The sequence below is a fragment of the Melitaea cinxia genome, chromosome 17, assembly GCF_905220565.1.
Source record: "Melitaea cinxia chromosome 17, ilMelCinx1.1, whole genome shotgun sequence".
Taxonomy (NCBI): Eukaryota; Metazoa; Arthropoda; class Insecta; order Lepidoptera; family Nymphalidae; genus Melitaea; species Melitaea cinxia.
The window spans coordinates 15,771,103-15,788,699 of record NC_059410.1 but is presented as its reverse complement, the minus strand read 5'-3'; the positions used below and the strand labels follow the sequence as shown (position 1 = coordinate 15,788,699).

Genomic DNA, 17,597 nt, shown 5'->3' with positions numbered 1-17,597 from the left:
TTTATCCCCTGAGGGATCGAGTTTCGTAAAATCCGTTCTTAGCGGGTGTCTACGCCTTATAAGGAACCTACCTGCCAAATTTCAAGTTTGTAACTTTTATAGTTTCGGAGATTTCATGATGAGTGAGTCAACCTACCATCCCCCGTTTTAACCCCAAAAGAGAATTGATTTCTAAAGATACATTATTTGGACACCTCCCCACCTTCTATAGAGCATACATTTTAAATTTCAAGTCTCTTACTTCAAAAATATAGGACTTTCATACAAACTTCCAACCCCCATTTTATCTCTTTAGGGGTCGAGTTTAGTAAAATCCGTTCTTAGTGGTTGTTTAAGCCCTTTAAGAAACCTACCTGCCAAATTTCGAATTTGTAGCTGGTCTAGTTTCGGAGATTTCGTAATGAATGAGTCAACCTACCATCCCCCGTTTTAACCCCAAAAGGGAGTTGATTTCTAAAGATACATTATTTGGACACCTCCTCATCATCTATAGAGCATACATTTTAAATTTCAAGTCGCTTACTTCAAAAACATAGGACTTTCATACAAATATCCAACCCCCGTGTTACCCTCTTAGGGGTCGAATTTCGTAAAATCCCTTCTTAGCGAAGGTCTACGCCCTATAAGGAGCCTTTTTGCCAAATTTCTAGTTTGTAGGTGTCATAATTTCGGAGATTTCGTGATAAGTGAGTAAACCTACCATCCCCCGTTTTAACCCTTAAAAGGGAGTTGATTTCTAAAGATACATTATTTGGACACCTTCTCATCATCTATGAGGCATACATTTTAAATTTCAAGTCGCTTACTTCAAAAACATAGGACTTTTATACAAACTTCCAACCCCCGTCTTACCCCCTTAGGGGTCGAATTTCATAAAATCAGTTCTTAGCGGATGTCTAGCCCTATGAGAAACCTACCTGCCAAATTTCGAATTTGTAGCTGGTCTAGTTTCGGAGATTTCGTAATGAATGAGTCAACCTACCATCCCCCGTTTTAACTCCAAAAGGGAGTTGATTTCTAAAGATACATTATTTGGACACCTCCTCATCATCTATAGAGCATACATTTTAAATTTCAAGTCGCTTACTTCAAAAACATAGGACTTTCATACAAATATCCAACCCTCGTTTTACCCCCTTAGGGGTCGAGATTTGTAAAATCCTTTCTTAGCGGCTGTGTACGCCCTATACGGAGCCTATCTGCCAAATTTCAAGCTTGTAGGTGTTATAGTTTCGGAAATTTCGTGATGAGTAAGTCAATCTACCATACCCCGTTTTAACCCCAAAAGGGAGTTGATTTCTAAAGATACATTATTTGAGCACCTTTTCACTATCTATAGAGCATAAATTTTAAATTTCAAGTCTCTTACTTCAAAAACATAGGACTTTCATACAAACTTCTAACCCCCGTTTTACCCCCTTAGGGGTCGAGTTTCGTAAAATCCGTTCTTAGCGGATGCCTACGCTCTATAAGGAATCTACCTGCCAAATTTCAAGTTTCTAGGTGTTATAGTTTCGGAGATTTCGTGATGAATGACCTTTCGCTTTTATATATATTATAGATTATAGATACGGTCGAATTGAGTAACCTCCTCCTTTTTTTGAAGTCGGTTAAAAAGGAAAAAATTGCTTCGTGCTTTAATTTACGATTAGTTAAGACTAGTAATCAATATTGCTGAGAGTTTAATTATAAGTGTAATAAAAATTTAACAATAGAATACTTAAATAATACTTTCAATTAGAAAAATTTGCGTGATATTTGCCGAGGCCCCCCCATCTCTCCAACGTAAGATTAGATGAGATTTGACTCGACCCCTTCCCCCCTTACACATTTCACGTATTTTATGAACGCCCCCTTATAACTCATTATTTTTGAAGTTATACTTCTATTATGAGAGTAAATATTTACGATGCGCGTTCACACCGTCACGAAAAAATCGACACTCTGATGTTAGCTAGTCAACGAAGAAGAAGTTAGCAATGAGAAGTTAGCTAGCCACTGAATGCGCGCGCACATCGTCACCTGAAGTCAAAGAAGAAATAAGTAACGTGAAGTTAGCTAACCAATGAAGTTTAACTTCATACGTGCGTACATAAATACACACATACACTTTTGGAACGAAGTTCCTTACGGCAGGCTTGACATTGGCTGAGCGACCGAACTGAAAAAAATGTGATACTAAAACCGTAAGAAAAATATATAACGGAAGTGACGTAATACCAGTCACACGACTGTATAATATGACGTTTGTAAAACTAAAATATTACTAGTAAACTTTTTTAAAATTATTTATGTAATTTTATACTGTCGACAAAAATAAATGTCTTTATGTATTGCTTTTATGCTTTTTTATTTCACTTAATAGTTTGAATTATATATATTACTGAATGTCACTCCGCCCGCCCAATACATAATAGATACATATATTATAATAACTACTTATATAAATAATATAGTAAATTTACTTATACTTACATATATAAATATAAGCGGGTGGAGGAATACGCCCCGGCAGGGAGATCAAACAGCCGGGGGTTAGGGCTGTAGGCTGAGAAACCGGCGGACAATCCTAGCCGAGTCAAGTAACACCGCCTTCTGCATCCTGGCTGCGAGCGAACCGTCCCGGATCCTATTTATCTATTAATCCTATTAATCCTATTAATCCTATTAATCCTAATAATAATAATAATTATTATTATTAATATTTTGTTTGATTTATTTTCTTTTACAGTATTTGTTATTTTCAAAAATACTAAATTTCCTAAATACTTTTATGTACTTAATTAAAAACCAATAAAAAAAATCAAAAAAAAAAATCAAGAACTAGGAAATATATATAAAATTCAACATTTTTTTTGTTGCTTAAATTGTGTTGTTTCTATACTATCCAAAGGAACTTCGTTCCTACCTGGTGTCCCATGACACCACATAATTTTTTTAAACATGTAATTCTGTTGGTGGATCTTATTAAATTAATTAATTAATATTGTAATAATTGTTTATATATTTTTTTTATATATTATTAAATAAATCAACTATTACATACTATTTATTACTCGTGTGCGTGCAAGGGGCTTCAAAAGTTTGGTATTCAAAGAAGCTTAGAACAAAAGATTGATGATGTTACTATGAGCAGTGCTCAAAGTGTATTGATTCATAAATTTATGGTGACCGTCACTAATTTAATCAGTTGACGCCTGAAAAAATATAAAGGCAATTCTGTTATAAAGTAAAGTTGAGTCTGATGCTTCAACAACTCGCTCGTCAATTATTAAATTTCTAAATAAAAAAATTACAACCGTATAAAATAAACTTTGTTACAAGAGAAATATCAAAAAGAAATGAAAGTATTTTTCATCAATGTCATGTTTGGCGTGGTCTGGGCACTTGTCCTTTTATATTTTGTTTTTTTTCGGATCTCCGACACAAGAGTAAATCCTAATGGAAGTGACTGTGAGCCGTTTATTTATTTATTTTTATTTATTTATTTATATCACCCCCTTAGGTGCAAAATTTCCAGAAATATCGAAATACAAACACATACATCTATTTATTTTTCGTTATCAAACCAAAGATTAACTTTTAAAAATGACTTATTTTCATATTCAACATTTCAACTCTTATGTCCCCCCCTCCTTTCCCCCTCTCTTCACGTGGCAGTGTCCAGAGGCGACTAAGGGATAACACAGTTCCACTATCACCTTGGAACTTATAAAGCCGATCGATGGCGGGATAACCATTCAATGGCTGACTTTCAAATACACAGCAGCGAAACGCAGCGACTTCGGTGCGAAAAGCCAGCCCTGCGGTCACCAACCCGCCTGCCCAGCGTGGTGACTATGGGCAACACACTTAACTTCACGCCATTTTTGACGTGAACTTGTGGAGGTCTATATCCAGCAGTGGACTGCAATAGGCTGAAATGATGATGATGATGACTTGTTTATGTTCGTATTTAAACTAAGGAATAATTATAAAGTTTCATGATCCTTACTTCATTCTGACGGACGCCCACACTATCATATTTATGTATTGTAAAACGCTATTACGTTTCTTTGAGGGTAAATTTTCCACAAACGGTAAAACATATTTATTAATCATTTAACCGACTTTAAAAAAGGAGGAGGTTACTCAATTCGACCGTATATGGATATATATATATTTTTTATGTATGTTCGGGGATAACTTTTTCGTTTATGAACCGATTTTGATAATTCTTTTTTTATTGGAAAGAAGGTGTCGTGAATGTGATACCATGATAAGGAAACCAGGATATGATGATAGGATCCCAGAGAAATCGAGGGAAACCCTCGAACCGTACCGTGTACCGATTTTGATGATTTTTAATTTAATCGAAAGCCGATGTTTATCATGTGGTCACATTTAAATTTCATCATAGCACTGACCGTTGCGCTGGCAGTTGCGGATTCGATCCCCGCTCACGACAGAAATTTGTATTGGACATATAAATGTCTGTCATGGTCTGGGCGATTGTGATTATGTATTGTGGCTTTCCAGACCCCCGACACAGGCAAAAACCCTACTGAGGGCCGTGGAAAGTGAAGCTTTTATAGCGTTGTGGGAAGCTATATGACATCGCTGAATCACTATTTCTCACTCATGAATAGACTACTAGGGAGTACTCCAAAGGTTCTACTATAACTCTCAACAGTTTTAATTCGACTTCAGAAATTATAGACTTATTTACCGCCAAAAAATCCAAATTACTTGAAACTCAGATTGTATAAAAAGCTATGAGCGTATGGGTCATCTTTCGCTGCAAGAAATAACAATAGAGAACAAAGTTGTTGTTGTTATATCTAGCAACGAGAAATTGTTAGCAACTGGAAGCCATTTTTTTTTTATGTCACTAGGTCGGCAAACAAGCGTACGGCTCACCTGATGGTAAGCGATTGCCGTAGCTTATAGACGCCTGCAACACCAGAAGCATCGCAAGCGCGTTGCCGACCCAATCCCCATTCCCCCCAGCTCTGGTCACCTTACTCACCAACAGGTACACAATACTGCTTGAAAACAGTATTATTTTGCTGTGATCTTCTGTAAGGTCGAGGTACTACCCCAGTCGGGCTGCTTCATATTTTGCGCAGGAAATGCCTGCTGTGCCCTACCTCAGTTAAAGGTCAATTAAAAAATTAAATCAATTAAATAAATGTGTGTTATCACAGATCGTAAATAATACTATGATTAATGGTCTCAGTGGATTTCATTGAATATATACATGCATTTCCTATTCAATGAATAACGCTGCTGTTGCTATTTTAATGAACAGCAATGACTGGCGCCGCGTTGGCGCAACGGCTACAGTCATGGATTGTACCGGTTCGATCCCCGCACATGACAAACATTTGTATTGGCCATACAGGTGTTTGCCGTGGTCTGGGTGTTTGTGCAGTCCTTGTGGGTCTCCCCATCGTGCCTCGGAGAGCACGTTAAGCCGTCGGTCCCGGTTGTTATCATGTACACCTGATAGCGATCGTTACTCATAGTAGAGAATATATCCGCCAACCCGCATTGGAGCAGCGTGGTGGATTAAGCTCTGATCCTTCTCCTTCATGGGGAAAGAGGCCTATGCCGAGTGGATACTACAGGTTGGAGCGTAATGACTAAAGAATACTGTGCATATATTGTTACATAATAGCTTATATTATCTCGCAAACGTTTAGCGATAGATATGGGACTAAGGTGCGCTTAGTTCAAGGTTGACAGATGCTGTGTGCAGTCGCTCCGCTTTCAGAAAACTTTATACTTTCTTCAATTTTCATTTGTAAGTTTTATTTAATCATTTTCTTAGAAAAAACTAAAGAGGCTGTAAATAAACCTTAATCAATAAATTTTGCTTCGTTTGATAAAAAATTAATAATAATTATAATATACTTAGTAATTATAATGAAAATTATCTATATATCTATATACAAATAAATAAAATTGGAGTGTCTGTTTGTAATATTAAAATAACCGCTTTTTACTAAATGCATATGGATGTACACGGTACATATACCAAAATAATATTTTTTACAATTTTTATCTGTCTGTCTGTCTATCTGTCTGTCAGTCTGTTTGTTCCGGCTAATCTCTGAAACGGCTGGACCGATTTTGACGGGAGTAACTTAGGCTACTTTTATTTTAGAAATTTATTTATTTTGTAACTCTGCGAACTGAGCAATTGCTCTTTTGTTAAATTCCATCCAGGGCACAGCTAGTTAGCAATAAAGTATAACTATAAACCAAAATACCCATGTATAGTTTTGATTAATTATTGCTGATTCCTATAAGTATTTATTACTAGATAATATTTTTAATAATAAAGATATTGTCTGTTTTATCTTTATTAAAATAAAAACTTTTTTAATATGTTAACATCAAAACAATGTAATAAATATAAATATATGGTTTAATTAAATTTATTTATTTATTATTTATTAATATTAGATATATTTTTTTAAATTAATGAATGATGAATAATGAATACTTTCACTTTTAAGCGATTTTTTTTAATATGTTACCTCAGAACTTTTGACTGGGTTTTTCAACTTGTGGTCCTATTTAAATTTAATTAAGATTTAACAATTGCATTTTGAGCTATCGCAAATAATGCGTATTTACTTTACGTTATAAAAATATGTTTATAAATTATTCTTATTCCATTAAATGTTTATTAAAAAAATTAAATTATAAAAATAACTGAAAAACTAAAAGAAAAATAATTAGAATATTCAAAGTAAACAGCTGCACCAACGGTGACCAAAATAATTTATCTATACAAACACTAGTTGAATTGGCAAAGAAATGAAAAAAATATATATCAATGATAACGAAAAGAAATTCAAGGCACCTTTATCACTTGGTGGTATTGAATGCCCTCTACAACCTATTTTCGTATGTACTAAATATACGCAAAAAAAAAAAAACATAAAAATCCTTCACACCAATTCGGATAAGTATGAGCATATGTGTCATTGTTTTCTTATAAGCACAATTTACCAATCTTTGCCGAATGAAAGCCGAAGTGATCAAATGAATAAACGGGCAAATCGGCGCCGACCTAACGACCAAAGTAAAAATGTTTAGTTTGTACTTTTCATTAGTACCATATCACATCTAAAGAACTAAAATATCGCGTTTCGGCGTCTAGTTTATTTCAAAAAGGTCAAAATTTGTAGTTGAAAATGTTAAATCTCTTACTTTATTTTCAGATCTTAAAAATGTGTGACGATAGCATCGAAGTAATTAACAAGATGCTTGATGAAATTGCAAAAGCGAATCGATACGATGAATGCCAAATAAAAATCAAGTCCGTTTCCAGTGGGGGCGCAAATTACACCAGCTACCTCCACCATGTCACCATTTCAGCACCAGGGAAAGATGACCTGAAGCTCTTCGTTAAATTGGCAGCTCTGGGAGAAAAGATCAGGTCCGCGGCAAGTTTCATTATTTTTGAAATAGAAGATTTCTTCTACAAGAAATTATTAAAGACCTATGAAGCGATAGAAGAACGGAACATGGTCTCATCAGAACACAGACTTGTCACGCCTAAGTTCTATGCAAGCAACGACAAATACTGTAAAGAAGTACTGATTTTAGAGGATATGACGTCAAAAGGTTATCAAGCGTTTAACCGGTTTGAATCAATAGACTGGAAATATGCGTCCAAAAGTATTCAAAATTTAGCAAAACTACATGCTTTGTCTATCGCCTGGTCAATAGATGATCCAAAGGACTTTGAAAATAACAAAAGTCTTGAGTTTAATGCATACATATCTATTAGGTTGGACTTATTAAAGAATTCGATAAAAAACACTATAGAAGTAACGAGGCCGGAAAATAAAGAGAAAATAGAGAAGTTTTGTAAAGAAATGACAGAATATGATGTGTTTAGAGGTTTCTTAAACCCCATCAGACGTCCTGTGATAGTCCACGGTGACTACAGACCCAGCAACTTGCTGCATAGGAAGCTTGATGTGAGTACACATTTAAATTAATTAGCTTACGATTTGACACGGCCAGTTAATGTTAATATTCTAGTATCTCTGAGACTATAGTATATTGATTATAAAGAAATCTTCTGAATTATTTTGTGAATATTAAAGGAAAACCAAGTAAAGACAAGGTTAGGAACTGGTGCTAATACATGTACCTGCTGTAAATTTATTACGCTTTCCAGCGTCAACTTCCTTGTAAATAGTTGATAAGAGAGTCATTGATATATATGTATATATAACTCTATTGACAATATTGTTATCAGAAGACTACAAAATATTTATTTTATGCATAGAAACTAATTAAATATTTGAATTTTCACGTAGATAAGCTGTGTGGCTACGGCAATAAAGAATATAGCCACCCCCTCTCTTACCGTGGGTGTCTTAAGAGGCGACTAAGGGATAACACAGTTCCTCTACCACCTTGGAATTTGGAAAGACGACCATTGGCGGGATAACCATCCAACCTCTGGTTTTGAAATACACAGGCGAAGACGGGCAGCTGCCCAGCGTAGGGACTATGGGCAAAACATACGAGTTCACGCCATTTTTGGCGCGAACTTGTGGAGGCCTATGCCCAGCAGTGGACTGCGATAGGCTAATGTGATGATGATGATGTGATGACGTAGATAAAATCTTCCCATCATAAAGATTCTTTCTTACCTAAGCGTGTATTTTATCCGATGTCGTTATAACAATACATATCATAAAAATATAAATGTAATATGTTTGTGCACGCTAATCTTACGAACGGCTTATCTGATTTAGATGGGGTTTTCACTACTATATTTTAGTAAGCTTCACTTAACATTTAGTTTTAAGCTTTGTTTGTTTCATGTTAATCGGCTTATTATTAAAAAAGTTATTCCAGTTTAAAAATCACGTTAAACATGTAGATACCCTAACCAAGGTATCCAAAAAATGCTGTCCAAAGTCACTATTCCTTATAAATACATTTTTTGACTTTTTGCAATCGGTCGCAATACCTACTTTAAATCAATTCACATCAAATCGCATCCCTTACTAAACTTTGTAACGACAGTGTCTCATCCATAACTTTGTCATATTATTGTTATTTTTATCTACAAAGCAGTATTTTTTAACGAAAAATCTGAAAAAATCGAAAATTATAGACGAGCGCAACAACACCAGAAGCATCGCAAGCACGTTGCCGAAGCAGTATTATTTAGCTGTGATTTTCTGTAAGGTCGAATAAGTATTCGAAGTGGGGAAGTCCCCAGTCGGGCTGCTCCAGATTTTGATATTATTTAGTTCCGTGTCCTACCTCATTTATGTTAATAGTTATGTAAATATAAACCTACATTGCAAAAATTTCTCACTTTTAAATAATTTTACGTAATAATTTTTTGTACAATATCTAAATTTAACTTATAATAGTAAATGCACATATATTGTTTATGATTTTAGGAATTTATCAAAGATTATTTATTTACTTACATGTTTTCAAATTATTTGTTCTTTCTGATAAAATTAAGATTTTTATCAAAAGTTGTTTGTGTTGACAACGATGTAAGTCATATAGTAAAAGTCTTAAACTAAATAGAATTTTTGATTAATTGTGTTTATTTGGTTTTGAATTCATTTTCGACCTTGGTTCTTTATTTCCAAGCAAATAAATGATTAAACGATATTTTTTTTATACAGAAATACGCGTTGTCTAAATTAAAATGATTATTAACTGTTGAAGCACGCATTATTTTAATAACGGCAACATTATTATTTAACCGACTTCAAAAAAGGAGGAGTGACTAAATTCGACCATATATATATGTATGTTCGGGAATAACTACGTCGTTTATGAACCGATTTTGATCATTCTTTTTTTGTTTGAAAGGAGATATCTTGAGTGTGATATTATTATAAGGAAACCAGGATTTGATGATGGGATTCCAGAGAAATCGAGGGAACCCCTCGAAAATCCGAACAACTTTTTACTGGGTCTATCGATTTAGATAATTTTTAATTTAATCGAAATCCGAAATTTATCATGTGGTCACATTTAAATTTCATCGAGATCTGATTGCAAGTTTTGGAGTAATCTTTGATAATGCGTATTTACTTGACTATTTTTTCGTCTACCTACGTTGTATTACTTGTCGATGTAATTGAAGTCGGTTTTTTTTTCGTTTGCTGGCAAACACAATTATTATGTGCATATTTGTCATATACGACGCATTAACAGCACGTTCGGGTTACTTTTTGACTATACTTGGGTGCGAACTACATAGATCGTAACAACGGAACGAATTTTAATGCAACTTTGCACGTTTTCAGTATATACACCGCAAGACTATTTTTTATCCAAAAATTAAATACGATTTTCGTCTGAAAGAGGACAAAAATTGACATGTTTAATAAAGTTGCGGGTACAGACAATAATTACGTACTTGGACGACATCACGGTCACAGATACTGAATTCTAACTGAACAGAAACCATTAGTTTTAGTAATTGGTGGTTTGGATTACCGATTTGACCAATTTGATTCCTTTCAAACAAAGTCGAATACCTATTATTTTAATACGTACAATATTATTATAAGCTTATTTTTCTTTTTAATGCCTTATTATAAGTTTATCTTCAGTTGTTATAACAGAGGGATTTGTGGAAAATTGGCCATGAGTAGTTTGAAAATAACCACAAGGAAGACATCCAAGCCGTCATAGACAGGATAAAGGAGTTTAGGACAATTGGAAAATCGCTATACAATTAAATCTAACTGTGTCGTGCACTTGGATCACTAACCAAGTACAATACAAACTATCATTTAACCGCCATCTTTTGAAATTTATTCATAATTTTTTTTAATTAATTTACATGTATTAATTCATATTTCTTAATACACAAAGAAATATTCAGAAAACGCAATATTTATCGTTTTAATTTAAGTTTTCAAACTTTTACGGATACAGAACTCTTTTTGATTCTACGGATCTTTTCGCAACTGTCATTGTACTACCGATATATCAGCGATGTTAAAGACGTGTGTGTTTGCTGTGTGGGTACGGCAGTAAGAATATAGCCACCCCCTCTCTTCCCGTGGGTGTCGTAAGAGGCGACTAAGGGATAACACAGTTCCGCTACCACCTTGGAACTCAAAAAGCCGACCGGTGGCGGAATAACCATCCAACTGCTGGCTTTGAAATAAACAGGCCGAAGACGGGCAGCAGCGTCTTCGGTGCGACAAAGTCAGCCCTGCGGTCACCAACCCGCCAGCTCAGCGTGGTGACTATGGACAAAACACATGTGTTCACGCCATTTTTGGCACGAACTTATGGAGGCCAATGTCCAGAAGTGGACTGCGATAGGCTGAAATGATGAATGACGATGAAAGTATTCCCAATCTTTAACCCTAAAATAAATCACTTTGTAATTTTGCAATGTTACTTTTTTAATAGTTGCTAATAAAAACTCCACGAACACACTACGACTACTTTGAATTACGCTTCAGCCTGTAATATCCCACTACTGGGCATAGGCCTCTTTCCCCATGTAGGAGAAGAATTAGAGCTTAATCCACTATGCTGCTCCGATGCGGGTTGGCGGATATATTCCCTACTATGAGTAACGATCGCTATCAGGTGTACATGATAACAACCGGGACCGACGGCTTAACGTGCTCTCCGAGGCACGGTGGGGAGACCCACAAGGACTGCACAAACACCCAGACCACGGCAAACACCTGTATGACCAATACAAATGTTTGTCATGTGCGGGGATCGAACCCGCAACCGCCAGCGCAACAGGTACAATCCATGGCTGTAACCGTTGCGCCAACTCGGTGTCAAATTTAATTAATTAATTATCAAATTATTCAAATTAATCAAATTATTCAAATTAAATTAATTTAGGTCTTTTGATTAAAATATATTAATTTAATGTAAGCGGAAAGACACCCGTCTTTTGTTCATATTGCCAGTCACCACATTTCACGTAACGAAAAGATTCCAACCACCAGGTTTGAGGTTTTCCATATACCTAACTTTAATTTCCTGACAAATGTCATCTTAATAAGAGTAATGATATTTTAATCAGTTCCCGAAGTCAAGGCTAGAATTATGTCAATGAGAGGCATTACGAGAACTTTGAATTGCTAGATGCTGCCAAGCGTAAACTATCATTTTACTCAACCTCTTTACCGTGTATTTATATTAACTAATTATTTCACATAAATAATTACAAAATATTTTGTAAAAATAGTTTCTTTGTTTAAAAGTATTTGGTCCCCTAGATTTTATTAATTAAATTATTTGTCGACGAGTTGACGCAGTGGTCACAGTACTGGCTGTTGCGCTAGCGGTATTCGATCCCCGCACATGAACAAACTTTAGTATTGGCCATATAAAAACAATGTTTACAGTTTTTTTTTTGTTTCAGAACCAACACAATTATTCGATAATACATATTTTTAAATAACAGACAGCTTAAACAGATACAAACCCATACAAATTTTTTACACACCAAAAAATTAGTGAATGCATTGCAATGATTAGGCAATAAATAAATTAACTAAATACTTACCCAATTACAAAAATAATTGTAAATTAAAAAAAAATGCTAATAACGCGGGCCAACTACAATAATCACATTAACATCATATTATAATGATAATTAAAATGTTAAAATAGAATACAAATTTATATAATTTTATTTTTGCAAAAATTAAAAAAGTACGTAAGAAGTTATACTTCATTGGCTAGCTAACTTCACGTTGCTAACTTCTTTTTCGTTGACTAGCTAACTTCAGAGTGTCGGTTTTCTCATGACGATGTGCGCGCGCATCGTAAATAATTTACTCTCATAATTTTATTATGTACGATTTTTTTTATTTTTGTGTTACATTAGGAATTCTAAACATTTTTGAATATCATATCAAAAATTGACCGCTCCAGCGGGGCTCGAACCCGCGTCTCCGACTGACCGTGTCGGCGCTCTAGCCAATTAAGCTATAGAACGATGTACCCGCTAGATCGAAATTTTTGATATGGTGATTTTTATTTTCGGTTTAAGCGAACCGTGGCGCCGTCTATAGTGAGTGATCTCTCATAATTTTTCTCTAACGCGCAAAAAAAAGAACTAATATTTTCATTTCCCATGTTACGTAAATATCATAAAGTAATTATTTGTATTAAACTTATAAAATCCAATCACATTTTTCTATAATTCGCTATGCTAACCTTCAAAATATTAAGTGTCATTGAGTATTAGGTATTATTTAAAATATGATCAATTTAAATTTGAACCTCAAAGTAATTCATCATCATCATCATCATCATCATATCAGCCTTTCGCAGTCCATTACTTTACATAGGCATCCACAAGTTTACGCCAAAAATGGCGTGAACTCAAGTGTCAAAATAATGAAATTAAACCTATTTCCAACAGAATGGTGAATACGACGTCGTCTCCGTGGACTACCAGACTTTATTCAAGAGCAATCCAATGTTTGATTTGATGTATTTCATCTTCACGGGCTCCGACAAGAACTTCAGGAAGAATTACTTCAAGAGAACAGTAGAACATTACTACAAGGAATTGCGCGCTGCTCTCGAGAGACTTAATCTCGCTCCTGACGATATTTACCCGAGGGAGGATTTCGAGTATGAACTAGAAAAGGTATTGAATTGTATTTATTATGATAATCTGTTTTGCATACAATTAACTGAATTACTTACGTCGCGTTGCATGAAAAAAAATTAAAATTTAAGTAGTGATTAAACTAATTTAATCGCAAGAATTGTATGAAATTCTTCTGATTAAATTAGTTTAAGCTCTACTTAAATTTTAATTTTGTTTCGTGCAACTCGACGTTAAACTTTTAAATCTTGGATGATAAAAACGTATGTATATCCATGGTTGTTTTTTTTTTGTCATATTTTTATTGCACTTAAAAACAGATACAACGACAAGTAATACAACGTAAGTAGACGAAAAAAATAATCAAACGCACTAGTTGTCACTACGATTTCGAAGGTTTCCCTAGATTTCTCTGGGATTCCGTCATCAGATCCTGTTTTCCTTATCATGGTACACATCACACTTGGGATATCTCTTTTCCAAAATATAAAGAATTATCAAAATCGGTTCATAAACGACGAAGTTATCCCCGATATATATATACGGTCGAATTCAGTAACCTCTTCCTTTTTTGAAGTCGGTTAAAAATATTAGTACAATGGTAGTTGGCAAGGGCGACCTTATCTCTAAAAAGAGATCTCTATCAGATACCCATGGGAATGAAACGCTGGGTACAGAAGTGCTTGAGGACAGTAAAAAACACATACAATGTGCTTATTTTTTTGTAAAGAACTCTAAAAATTACTGGTTTATCAATGACTTAGGCATCGAATTGTAAAAAAAAAAGTTGTATGATATTGTATTATAAATCATTATTATGCTGACGATTGATTTGAGTACCGTTTAATTAGTCAAGTAATTTTAAATACTTATTTTCGAAATGTACTTAGAGTCTAGGCTTATAATTATTAACAATTATTTAAATATAGATGTATCCGCCAACCCGCATTTTAGCAGCGTGGTGGATTAAGCTCTGATCCTTTCCTACATAGGAAATTATGGCTAAAGCGTAAATATAGACCAAATCAAAACACGAAGTTCCGTAGAAACACAATTCTTTATTCAAATGTAAAATTAAACATGGAATTTATGAGTAAATGATACCCATAAATTTCCATATTTACATCTGGTTTTCTTTATGACATAAACTACCATAACATCTCGTTTCTTTTTTCTCTCAAATCAATTGCTTCCATCAGTGCCATAGTGGTAAGATTTCACTAATGTCTGGTAAGATAGACAACAAATGACGGTGATTAATCGGTACGGTTGGCCCAACATCTCTTCCCCGCTTCTTGTAGTTTTTTCCCAAAAGATAAAAAGAATCGGTCAGATACTCAAAGAATTTCCAGTGGTTTGAGCTGATCTCTATATTTTCAGATGATGCCGTTCGGTCTTTTGATCAGCACGTTCGCGCTACCCATCATCACGGTGCAAGAGGAAGACGCGCCGAAGGTCACTAAGGACATTGATTTGAATGATTTTATGGCCTTGCCGAGCAGTCTCTACAAGGAGAGGATTAACGACATTATCGACGATTACATAGACATGGGGCTGCTTTGAATTTAAGAATTTCCATTCTAGAGTACAATAGAATTTGGTGGAATTATGGTTGTCGATTACAGGTATTAGCTACTGAATGTACAGTGTTTCTATTCTAGCATATTTTTTTTTCATTCCCGATTCCCGCCAATTAAAAAATATGCTTGACTTGATTTAAAGAACAACAATTATTTTTATTAAATACTTTATTAATAATTAATTATTTTATTAATTATTAATTATTGAAAACTTGAATAATACATATATACAATTTTTTTATTGAGTCAGCTTTAAGAGATTTCAATACATTTATACCGTAAATAATTTTTTTACCGTACATACATTACAGCCTATACAGTCCACTGCTGGACATAGGCCTCCACAAGTTTACGCCAAAAATAACGTGAACTCATGTGTTTTGCCCATAGTCACCACGCTGGGCAGGCGGGTTGGTGACCGCAGTACTGGCTTTGTCGCACCGAAGACGCTGCTGCCCGTCTTCGGCCTGTGTATTTCAAAGCCAGCAGTTGGATGGTTATCCCGCCATCGGTCGGTTTTTTACCGTACCGTAATGGAATGATAGAATTGTGTGTCTTAGTGAGAATTTAGAATTCGTGAATGGATGTCTCGTTTTTTATACTATTGGGGTATTTTTTAAGTTTATAATTATACGTTATATTGTTATTTATGTGATTTATTGATATTGATAATAATTATATTTTTTTTGATTGCAGCACTATAGATCATGTAGGCATAAGCTTTTTAGTTGTTTGTTATTATTTGTAAATTTACGCACTTACGCAAATATTAGTAGATATATTGTTATTTGTTATTTTATGTTTGATTGTTTTGTAACCATTAGGTTAATTTGTTGAAATAAAAAATGAAGTATTATTAATATTAGACAATTAATTCGTACAATGTTCACAAATAAAATTATGCAATACTGACTATTTATTACTTGATTACCCATTATTTGTATTCCCTGATTTATTAGTGTTCTAAATAAAACAATTGCATTATTTTAAAATATATTTTTAATATATTGTTTTAAGAGAAATATAACAAGCCATGATAGTAAAATAAAAATGAATACTTACATAATTTTGTCAAAAATCATTAACATTATAACGTTCAATAAACATATTTAAAAAAAAGTATATCATCAGGTTGTTACCTAATAACATAGACATTAAATTGACTACCTAATGAACAAACGACAGTGCGTTGGGATGTTATACTTATTTGTTTTTATTTTTATATAAAATCGCTATTTAAAAAAAGGAGTTTGTGGTAGAAGGGTGAAAATTTAGGATTATATGCATTTTTCAATGCCAAATCATATCAATCATCATAATGCAATAAATATAAAAAAGTGCTAAAGAAATGAAACAAATTATTTTTTTTTTGGGTGGGCCATCCTTATAACTCGGGGCTTAAAAATAGTTTACTTCCTACTAAATATGCACAACAATTTTCACAAGAATCGGTCTAGCCGTTTCGGAGGAGTTTGGCCCCTAACATTTGGACACGAGATTTTTATATATTAGATAAAGTTATATTTACTTAACATTATAATTTCAACAATTTTTATAACAAGCAGTACGCTATTTCTCAGATGATAAAAAATTATTTTTGATTTTATCTGTGCACATAACTAGTGGTATAATTGACTCTTATTGGAATTAAAAAATATTTGATTTTATTTAATAATAATCAAAAATCTGTAAAGTTCAACGCAAATAAATCCGTGGAGGACACTTACCTAGTTAATATAATATCTAAGAATAAATCGCGTAGAACGAATGAAGGTAATTTTTAAAACACGTTTAGCAATGGACATTTAACAATAGCTCGGAATCAAGACACCGGTTTTGAACATTCATTTCGGTTTATCGAGCTATCATTACAAATTACTTTTTATAATAACCTATAATTAAAACCCTTTCCATTAAATTACGAGTAATATCACATCGTCGGCCAGGCGACTAGGTCACCGTTTTGGCAATTTTTAATTATATAAGTAGGTATGTTTATTTATTAATTTTACGATGAAAACTTATCTTACATCACTATTCTATCATGGTCTTATATACAGGTCATGCAGCAGAGCCCAAATGCATGGTGAGGGATTAGTACGATAGTATAACTTTTCGTTCGCGTCAACGCCGCTGTACGTCACTGCTATCGACGGGTACGGTCACGTGGTGCGGTGCGCACTTTGCACGCCGCTTGAGTGACGCTTCATTGTAATTGGTTATATTGAGTGACGTTTCATTGTAATTGGTTAGATTTTAAAACATAAATGCGTTACGCGTGATAGAAATAGAGACAGAATGCTGTTCTGTCTTCGTTGCACAGCATACTCATCTATCGTCATGCCTCTGGCGGCCGTAAATTGACAAGAAAAACGCAACTATTAAGCCGACGTAGCCAACAACTGTAGTTGCAAGACCTG

The 17,597-nt window shown here is 34.2% G+C and overlaps 1 protein-coding gene across 1 annotated transcript; it reads left to right on the top strand.

The window, feature by feature from the left end:
* The first annotated feature begins 5,715 nt into the window (after positions 1–5,715).
* Positions 5,716–15,160, top strand: LOC123661454. Its single transcript, XM_045596410.1, has 4 exons — positions 5,716–5,785; positions 7,215–7,979; positions 13,406–13,636; positions 14,978–15,160. The coding sequence occupies exons 2-4, from the start codon at positions 7,224–7,226 to the stop codon at positions 15,158–15,160; spliced, it is 1,170 nt and encodes a 389-aa protein (XP_045452366.1). The 5' UTR covers positions 5,716–5,785; positions 7,215–7,223.
* Positions 15,161–17,597: the final 2,437 nt, after the last annotated feature.

Coding starts and splice junctions, on each gene's coding strand:
- LOC123661454 (XM_045596410.1), top strand. CDS start 7,224: ATGTGTGACGATAGCATCGAAGTAATTAACAAGATGCTTGATGAAATT. Junction 7,980..13,405: donor TGCTGCATAGGAAGCTTGAT/GTGAGTACACAT, acceptor TATTTCCAACAG/AATGGTGAATACGACGTCGT. Junction 13,637..14,977: donor TCGAGTATGAACTAGAAAAG/GTATTGAATTGT, acceptor CTATATTTTCAG/ATGATGCCGTTCGGTCTTTT.